Source organism: Solanum pennellii, chromosome 1, assembly GCF_001406875.1.
Source record: "Solanum pennellii chromosome 1, SPENNV200".
In the NCBI taxonomy this organism is placed as follows: domain Eukaryota; kingdom Viridiplantae; phylum Streptophyta; class Magnoliopsida; order Solanales; family Solanaceae; genus Solanum; species Solanum pennellii.
This window is the reverse complement of record NC_028637.1, coordinates 6,341,133-6,352,014: the sequence shown is the minus strand read 5'-3', so window position 1 is coordinate 6,352,014 and position 10,882 is coordinate 6,341,133. Positions and strand designations below refer to the sequence as shown.

Here is a 10,882-nt window from a genome sequence, read left to right as displayed (position 1 = left end):
AATAGTCGCTAAATTTTTTGTTAAAATTTATTTTATTTGGTTTTTTAAATATGCACTGCTCAAATAAAATAAATTAAAATTACTAAATACTCCAGAATTAACAAATATTAATATACTATAATATAATACTGATGGACGATTCATAATATAAATAGAAAACTCCAAAACCACATATTTTTAGTTAAATATATCCAAAGAAAACCATTAAGTACTCTTAAATGAACCTACATTCATCAAAATATTACTATGCAATTTGTAATTTCCAAAAAAAAATGACATTATCAAAAACTAAAGTTGTGGGAGACTAAGGGATACGGTCGTCACCTGAAATTATGGTATCAACCTCATTCACATTAGTAGCAGGAGACACTTTGATTGTCACAATCAATGGATTGGCGGATGGAGTAATCGATGCTTGCACGTGCTCAACAATAATAGGAACAAGATGACTAGTTAGTGCAGCCATCATTTGCTTTACAAACTCGTTCATATCTGTTATCGATGTTGATTGAGAAAATGGAGGTGGTAATGATGATGAGCCACAAAGATTCTGTTCATAGTAATTTTTTGCTTGAGCTCCAAGACCATATATCCTTCTTTTCTTTTCTCCCCCCACGGCTTGGTAATATGCTTCACATTGATCAATATCAGTTTGAGATGTTACTTTTTCCCGTAATATTTCTTCATATATTTTCTATAACAGAGAAAATGAAAAAACATTAAATATAGGGAACAAAACAAATTTTAGAGGAAAATGCAGAAAAATACAGAAGCTTTTAAGCTTAAAAGACATGTCCTTTGTTTTCCTAGGAAAGAACTGTGTTGTTGCAGCAAGATAGGCTATCTAGTTCCAAGTGCATATAATAATCTATCAACATATAAAAGTTCATGTCATTCTTCTACTACCCTATCTTCGACCATAAACCATAAAAAATTTTAGAAGGACAAATAGATCTTCAACCATAAAGGCCACCAGGATTCAATCGAGCATCATCGAGATTGTAACACACTTACTAAGTCTCCACCTATAATTTTAAAATTTTGCAATACATGATATTCTACAAAAACATGGAAAATATGAAAAGAAGTTGGACGTGTGTGACTTCAGAGTTATTTTGTTTGAAATCATTACACGGAGATCGGTAAAAATAAAAAATGAATCGTACTTCTACAAAATCAGGTTCCATAAAGACACTTATCATCTACCTATTTATTATTACCTTTCTATAGCCCTGTGAAAACAAAGTGAATAAACACAGAAAGTGTACATAGAAAATGAGAAAACTTCAGATGGAGCTGTGAACTTTTGAATACTCCAATAAGGTGCACATCCAAAAAAACAACAGAGGCTAAAATTTACAGGTCATTCATTTCTTCTAGATGCAAAAGCTGTAAAGTTATCTATCAAAACTTATATAAGAAGAAGTTAGGTAGTTATTGGTGCTTATTCATGATTCTGAGGTATTAATATGCAGTAATCAAAGGTAGAGAACATGTCATGAAGGAGCTTCCTGTGTCTTTGCCAGACTCAACAGAAAAGTGACTACTCATGGAGAGACATGCCTTCATTTAGTTGTCAAGAATCATCAGTTTTAAGCATTCAATTTATTACTTGACAAGCTAAAGATTTTAATAAGTATGATCTTTTAAACAACAATGATATACAAGGAAACACTGTTTTGCATCTTGCTGTCTCTACTAAGCAGTATGAGGCAAGTATCTTTGAACAAGAAACTTGTTGGTTGTTCCAGTTCAAGATCCATCAAATGAACAATCCGAGAGTGAACAAACAAGGGACCAGCCTCGATCTAGTGTTATGAAGTTTCACGATTTCTTGAATTATAATAAAACCGAAGATTGTCCACGAAAAGTAAGAGACACTATTCTTGTGATAACCATTCTAATTGCAACAACAACTTATCAAGAAGGGTTCAACCCACCAGGAAGCGTATGGCAGGACACTTACTAGCCTAACGAAAATAACAACAGTAATATTCATGATGGCATGACACTTACTAGCCTGACCAAAACAACACCAAAATTGCACCAAAAAAGCCTCAAACAACAATATTCAAATTACACCAAAATAGTAGCAGTAGCTTCTCTCTAAAACAGAACTATAATTGCACAAAAAAAAACGACACTAGAATCACGTCAAAACAACACTAAAATTACATCGGAAAGTCTCAGAACATCATTAGAATTATATCAAACAACAGCAATAGATACACTTTAAAACAGGACTAAAATTGCACCACAAACAAAAGTAGGAAAGCACCGAAACACCTCTGAGTTTTAGACTTACATAGACGTCTCGGGAACGCTCACTAACAGATGATTTCCCATCATGTCCTTGTGTATGAACATGCAGGTGTAATTCATTTGGCATAGGATCTCGACTTTTTTTTTCAGTAGCCTATACAAAAACTTCATCTAAAGAAGAGTCCGCTTTTGTTGACCATCTTAGTCAGAGTACCAAAATCAAACAGAAATAGTTTTTAAGCACTAGACAATGCTTCATTCTTTTAGTTTTTTTTTAAACTAATGTATAGAATGCAGCTGTGACAAAAATACATACAAAATAAAATGTAGAAACTTTTGTATTATGCATATACGATGAATTCGACTTTCAAATCTAACTATGATCCTTGGTTATTAATCTCTATACAATTTCAATATGCAACATTATAGTAAATCATCAGAACGATATTTCCATACAACTCTAATAAAAAAATAAAGTCTTGTCAAGTTTGTTCATTAACATAATCTATCAAATTGTGGACATTCACAACATAAGTTACATTACGAGCAAACATTTGCTTAAGATGAGCTTGAGTCAACATTTTGGATAAAAAAGTCACCCTTGTCAAAATGATCATTTACTGCTAGACAGTATGTTTCCTTCTAAATGTACTACTCTCTATGACGGTTAAGAGTAATCAGTCAATGATACAATATTAAGCAATGAATCTAATTTTTGTTTTATTTTCTGAAAAAACAGACAGAGGAAGATAACTTCAGCAAGCATCAACATAAGATAATTACTCAATATCATCAATCAGAGAAATACTTGAAAGTTAAAAAGATTTAAGGCAGCTCTCAACAGGTACGTCGTACTAAAACTATTCTCCTTTCTTTGTGTTGCTCAGTGTGTAAATATTTACTGATTACTCTCATTTAAGGGAAAATATAATTAATATAATTTTCTTCTCTTATAAACCTCATGGCATTTTAAGGAAAACATAGTTTCTAGAGAAACCTATTTTCAGAACAGTTAAATTTCTATAAAAAAAAAAAACCTATTTTGAGAAAATCTGAATCCTACTTGAAGCAATCAAGCTAAATGAAATGGAAAGAGTTAAGAGTTAAAATATCATATTTTCATACAACCAAACCTCCAAAATCGCTATTTTCATAAGACGAGTTAAACTAGAAAACAATGATTTTTTCAAGTGAAGCCATTGATACCCAAATCCAGTGAATCTAACATCCATATGCAGAAACGAGTTGTGGTTCTTATTTTGCAAAAAGAAAAGTCTAAACTACCCATTTTGAGAATACCACAACCCTATTGAGATGGAGAGCTAAACGAAATTGAAATTGAGATGGGAGATTGAACTTACAATGGTGACTTGGAAAACATAAATGGAGCTTGCAACAAGACTTGGAAAGTTTTCAATGGAGCTTGGAGCGAGACAAGAAAACTTCAATGGAGATGGAGTTTGAGAGAGGCTTCTTTGGAGCGGGAGGTTGAAAATGTTAAAATAAATTTGTGCCCTAGAATATATGTCTTTTAAAATATTTTACTACGGATTTTAACATTCGACGCTTTCAAATTAATGTATTTATTTAGAAAAAAATATAATGATGGATATTTTCTTCACTAAGCAATATAAATTTTATAAAAATATATCAAAAAATCTAGCAACATTTTTTCGTCTCAAATTCCGTCGCCCGATATTTATTGATTTTGTCGCGTGTACTTTGTTACTAAATCCGTAGAAAATATTAGGCACCGAAATTTCACGCTAACATTTAGTGACACAATAAATATTCCGTTGTGAATCCGTCGCTATATTATTACTCAAAAAATTAATTGTCAATTTTGTGACAAAATGGTAATTCTGTTGCAAATCCATTGTTATATAGTGATGGAATAGCGTTCGTCGCTAATATCCGTCGCTAAAAGTTGTTTTTTTAGTAGTGTTTGTAGATAAAATGCAAATATTCATTAATTATAATATTATATTCAACATTATTATTATATCTTTATGAGGAATATATATATATATATATATATATATATATATATAGATATAGATATATACACACACACACACGAAGAGTCGTCTTTCACTTTTTACGAAGTTTGAACTTATATTGCTTCAACAAAGGGAGAAGTGTAAGGGTTTTTCTTTCACTTTTTTTGAAGTTTGGATCTTTATTGATTTAATAAAGGAAAAAAACTAAGAGTTGTAATAGAAGATGAATGGTCACCATATATGGATTTATAAAAAGTAATACTGCATTTTTGTTCAAGACCATCTTGTCATTACAGTAAGTTCCTTTTTCAAGTTTCTTTCTTTGATTAATTTATGTTTCAACTTTTAGTAATTGTTACTACTAATTATTTACATGGGTTTGGGCTGAATTTTAGATTGTAATATCAATTTTATAGGTGTATAACAAATAATAAGGCCAAAAACAATGAGATTGATAAATATACTGGTAGAAAAAGTCAAATTTAGTCTACTTATGGACATTAATACATATTATTTTGTAAAATTATATCATTTATGTGCATATATTTTTAATTAATCTAATATTATCCATCATCACTTGAGATTATATTCCAATAAGGTTGAATGATACATTTGATTGAATGATAAGTCATTATCCAAAAAAACATAGATCAATTACCACTTGACATTCTATTTTTCTCCTTTCTTTTGAGATCACAAGCATTCTAAATTAATTGAAATAGCTGTTATAAATAATTTATATGTTTTTCTGATTTTCACTTTTAGATATTGAGACTCTAATTTAACTTTGCATATATATGACATAGAAGTTGTGTTATTTTTTCCCATCATTTTTCTATATTAAATGGCCACATTTCAATAATTCGCACCTCTTCAGTTTCGAAATCTATATTTTTAATAGGGAAAATGCACGAGTACCCCCTCAACCTATGCTCGAAATCCCAGAGACACAGTTATACTATACTAATAATAAAGTAAGAAAAAAAAGATTAAGGAAATGAAAATATTATAAGAACTATGAAAAATAACCATGACCAAACTATTGTAATTTCTTGTTCATGCTACAAAGTAGAATAGACACACTATGTCATGTGATTGTAATATGATATATTGACCAAATTAAGTCATTATTTAAAGCAATTTATCAAAATAGTACATTTTTAAATTTTTTTACAAAACTAGTAAACGTATTCCAAAGTAAAGTTTTAGGGTATATATTATTTTTTAACAATTCAGATGTGTGCTGACGGCGTTAAGTTGAGAAACATTATTTTGAGTAACGTTTTAAGCTGAAAAAGTTACAGACAATAACGTTTTATGTTGAAAACGTTTCTATGAGTAACGAATTTTATACGCTACTTCAAGTCACGTTTTTCTCCTAAAACGTTACTCACAATAACGTTTCTTAACAATCCAATCATGCCACTTTAGATTTAAATTCTGTAAAATAGCTATATAACGTTATATGAGTAACGTTTTATCTTTATAACGTGATTGTATGTTTGGAGCGGACACATCTAATCTAATCTAATAATAGATTATTAAATGTAAAAAGGTTAAAAGTGTGAAAATTGAATTACCATTTTATCCTTTTAGTAAATTAAAATATTATAAAATATTTAGTATTCAATTAATTAAAATACTAAGCAAAAATCATATCAGATATAAATACAATATAATAAATGTGCATCTTCGAATAAGTTATAAGAGTTTGTTTGGAAATTAATTAAGAAGTTATATTCTAATTTTTCAACTTTCATAAAACTTTTGAGCTTCTTACGTTAATAAATTATCAACATAAGAAGCTCAAAAGTTTTATCCGCATTTTGATCAATGTAGAAAGCTCAAAAGTTTATGAAGGTTGAAAAATTAGAATGAGTTCTGTCACAAGTTTAGCGACGTCTTAGTGAAGAATAACTTCCGTCGCCATATGCTAGCAACGGAAAGATTCGTCATTATAGTTATATAATTTTGTTGCTAATTTCATAATTCTATGACGAAAAATGATGTTTCGTCTCAATTTTAGCGACGAAAAGATTCGTCATTATATTCATATAGTTTTGTTGCTTATTTCATAATTCATTTCGTTATTTTGGATAAATTTGCAACAAAATTTCCGTCGCAACATATTTTGTAACAACATATTAGGCCTTTAATAATTCGTCATTGATCCGTCGCCAACATTCTTTTTACAGCAACGACCAAATAGTTGCTAAATTTGTTGCTAAAATTGTTCTTTTGCGCTGCTGAAATATATTAAATTAAAATTACTAAATACTCCAAAATTAACAAACATTCATATTATATAATACTCATAGACGATTCATAATATATAAATAGAAAACTCCAAAACAACATATTTCTGGTTAAAAATATCCAAAGAAAACTATCAAGTACTCTTAAATGAACCCACGTTCATCAAAATATTATTAAGCGCAATTTCTAGTTTCCAAAAAGAATGACAAATCAAAAACTGAAGTTGCGGAGGTATCAACTTGAAATAGAGGTATTAGCCTCGTCCACATTACTAGCAGAAGGCATAAGCGCCGCAAACGATGGATGGAGTAATCGATGCTCTCACCTGCTCAACAATAATAGGAACAAGATGACTAGTTAGTGCAGACATCATTTTCTTTACAAAGTCTTCGATATTTGTTGTCGATATTGATTAAGTAAATGGATGTGGTAATGATGATGACCCACAAAATTTCTGCCCATAGTAATTTTTTGCTTCAGATCCAAGACCGTATATTCTTTTTTTCTTTTCTCCTCCCGCAGCTTGGTAATATGCTTCATATTGATCAATATCAGATTCAGACAATGTTTTTTCCTTTAATATTTCTTCATATTTTTCCTATAATAAGTAGAGAAAATGAGAAAGCATTAATGGTATGGAACAAACCAAATTTTGAAGGAAAATGCAGAAAATACACAAAGTCATGCTTAGTACAGTGTAGAGAGTGGCAGAAACACTAAGAATAAAGATGTGTTGGGAATTAAACACACAACACACACAAATAATCTAGAGAAAAGAGAAACGGAACACAAACGGGACACACAAGAATTTAACGTGGTTCGGTTTCCCTACTCCACGACTGTAACAGGAGGATTTTTATTTCACTTGTGCTGCTCTAGAATTACAAATACAAGGATCATATTTATAGGAAAGCCAAATGGTTAACCTAGGGTTTCAGTAATGGGTCGGGCCGGCTCACAAGCCTCCACAAAGCCCAACAATCTCCCACTTGGAGGCTTGAAGAATTTCAACTGTCATCCACTTAGAACACTTGTATGTCTAGTAATCTTTTTCAACTCTCTCCTGCTACAGCGGCCTTCTCATCAGTCAACTGAAAGGCCCGTTGAAGCTCCCCGAAGCTTCAACACATCAGTCACGGCTGAAACTGCCCTTGACTCGTCCTCGGTCCCTACCGGCTCCCACTTGAGACACGAACTGCCGGATCCTAGAACTCCCTGAGAACAAACACTCTCCATACTCAGCAAGATATTTTCTGGAGACGTATCAACAGCTGGAATACTGGTTCTCTTGACCCACTGTCTTCTAGGAGCCTTGGCTGAAGCACGGCCGGTGCTCCCACTGCCACGAACGCCTCTGACTGGTCTTCCTGAACCTTTCCTTGCTCGTTCATCCTGAATCTGACCTGTGGCTCTGGGTTTCTTTCTTGCAAAGACAACCTTCTTCTGCCCACGAGATTCTGTGAACCGGACTTTGTTTTTCTTCTGAACTGGGACGGTCACTCCCTCAGACGGTAATCCGACAATATACAACGATCCTCTTTTTGTTCCACGAGCCATGACAAGATTGCCCCTCACGACCTTCCACTGCCCATTTCCGAACTTCACATGATGTCCCTGTTCATCCAACTGCCTAACAGAAATCAAACTTTTCGTCAAGCTTGGAACAACTCTGACATCCTTCAAGGTCCAGAAACCGACTGGCGTCTTCAGCACCATGTCACCCATGCCCGTAACATCAAGAGCTCTATCGTCTGCAAGCCTTACCTTTCCAAAGTCTCCAATAACCAGATTCTGCAATGCTTCACTGCTGTGGGTAGCGTGAAAAGAAGCACCAGAATCCATGACCCAGGAATCCACATTGCTCTCCGCGCAACAGATAAACAAATCCTCGTTGACGCTGTCTTCTGCAATGTTGACTTGTTTGTCTTTCTGGCATTGATTCCTGAAATGCCCCACCTCCTTGCAGTTCCAACATGTTACACCTGAGCCATCCCGAGCCTTTGACTGACTCCTTCTTCGGTTCCTGCTCCCACTACCTCTGTTATTTCCTCTGCCTCTGACGACGTTTAGCATATCACCTGATGATTCTCCAGAACTCCTTCTTCTGACATCCTCGCCAAGAACGAGATCACGAATCTTCTCAAAGGTGAATCCATTAGGTCCCACTGAACTGGCAACTGCTGTAACCGTTCCGGACCAACTGTCAGGCAATGATGATAACAGTAGTAAAGCTTGAACTTCATCATCGAACTTAATGCCAACTGACAAAAGTCTGGCTAAGATCGAATTCAATGAGTTGATGTGCTCGGTAACTGAACTGCCTTCCTTCATCTTTGTGTTCACCAACTCTCTAATCAGAAAAATTTTGTTTGCTGCAGATGGCTTCTCGTACATGTTAGACAAGGCTTCCAAGATGCCTTTCGCTGTCTTCTCCTTAAGAATGTTGAACGCAACATTCTTGGTCAACGAGAGTCGGATAACTGACATAGCTTTCCGATCCAAAACTGCCCACTCTGCATCAGACAATTTTCCTTGCTTGTCACCCAACACTACGTCCAAATCTTTCTGAACCAGCAAATCTTCAATCTGCATCTTCCACCAACTGAAATCTGTACCATCGAACTTCTCAATTCGGAACTTCCCATCTTCTGCCATCTCAAAGGACTTCGGCAATTCCCTTAACGGCGTCTACAGACAGCGGGCGGCGATTTGGACGATGCTCACGATCTGGACGCTCGCGGCTGGATCTGAGGCTCCTCGACGCGGCGGCCAACGGAACGGCGCGACGGACAGCACACGGACGACGGCTGTTCGCACCCTGCGCGGTTCTCCTAGCCGGCTGCTGCTTGAGGTTACCCACACGGTAACGGCGGCTACTCCTCCCTGCACACAGTTCTTCACACAAGAACCCTAGGTGACAATTTCTCACAGTTTGTGTTACAATGTTGTTGAAACCTCGCTCTGATACCAATTGTTGGGAATTAAACACACAACACACACAAATAATCTAGAGAAAAGAGAAACGGAACACAAACGGGACACACAAGAATTTAACGTGGTTCGGTTTCCCTACTCCACGACTGTAACAGGAGGATTTTTATTTCACTTGTGCTGCTCTAGAATTACAAATACAAGGATCATATTTATAGGAAAGCCAAATGGTTAACCTAGGGTTTCAGTAATGGGTCGGGCCGGCTCACAAGCCTCCACAAAGCCCAACAAGATGTCCCTTTCAGTTAAGTTTGATACTATTCCATATGATTCTTTAAAATATATCAGCTGCTCTTTACAAACATAAAGTAGTATATGTGAGTGCAGGATGAGGCATCCCTTTGAAACTGAGCAAACTGATAGAAATAAAATACTTCACATGTTGACTTCTCTACTTCTACGAGGAAAATGGAATTCATAGATGTGTACACCATTTGTCTAGAATTTGACATACCCTTTAAGAGAAATTATCAATACCATCAAATCAAATAATGTACTTGACGAAAGACGCACCTCTATCTGGTGTACCAATTATTGTGTCTGTGGTAATAAACAGTGGGTAGCCAAGTAATTGCTAACAACATCCACCCCAAGAGAAGATCATGTCAAGATGAGCTATATCTTATTACAATAGGTGTCAAGTAGAAATGCAATAGTTTTAAGCATGATCTTGTATTCTTAGCAACATATAATTATACCCACACAAGTAAAAGTAGTTCCCCAGAGTATATGTATTATGAAACAATGGGATTTGGACTCTTTGCTACACCCACATGGTCAATAGTTATATTCTAATTGGGACTTGTACCACACAGACAATAACAACTAACTATTCAAGGAAATCCCCCTCCCTATCACCTCACCCCAACAAGCGCTAAGTTCATCAGTGAATGACTTCTGGAAGCTAGAGCCACAGTAAAACAACACTAGAATCACATTAAAACACTAAAACTGCACCAGAAAAACCTCAAAATAGTGGCAATAGTTTCTCTCTAAAATGATACTACAATCGCACCGAAAATTCTCAAAACATCATTAGAACTATACCAAACAACAACAACAAATACACTTTGAAACAGGAAAAAAATGCACCATAAGCTGCAGTAGGAAAGAATCGAAACACCGCCAAGTTTTAGATTTACATGGAATCTCGAGAACGCTCACCAACAAATGTTTTTCCATGATGTCCATGTGTATGAACATATAGATGTAATTCACTTGACGTGGGATCTCGGCCTTTTTTAATAGCATATACAAAAGAAATCACGTTATATATATCATATAAGAGAAGATGTTAGTTATAGAGTTTGTAGAATGTGTGTATATATATATACATACATATAAATAAATAAATATATATATATATATATATA

General features: G+C 34.4%; 1 protein-coding gene across 1 annotated transcript in view; it reads right to left on the bottom strand.

Moving 5' to 3' along the window:
• Positions 1-239: 239 nt before the first annotated feature.
• The window catches only part of LOC114076118, an 11,115-nt gene continuing 472 nt past the window's right edge, over positions 240-10,882 (bottom strand). Inside the window, exons 2-4 of the mRNA XM_027914714.1 lie at positions 10,368-10,435; positions 3,624-3,735; positions 240-694 (exon numbers count right to left, since the gene is read on the bottom strand). Of these exons, the coding sequence (XP_027770515.1) occupies positions 305-694; positions 3,624-3,735; positions 10,368-10,435 (570 nt within the window). The 3' untranslated portion in view covers positions 240-304. The remainder of the gene's footprint in view (positions 695-3,623; positions 3,736-10,367; positions 10,436-10,882) is intronic.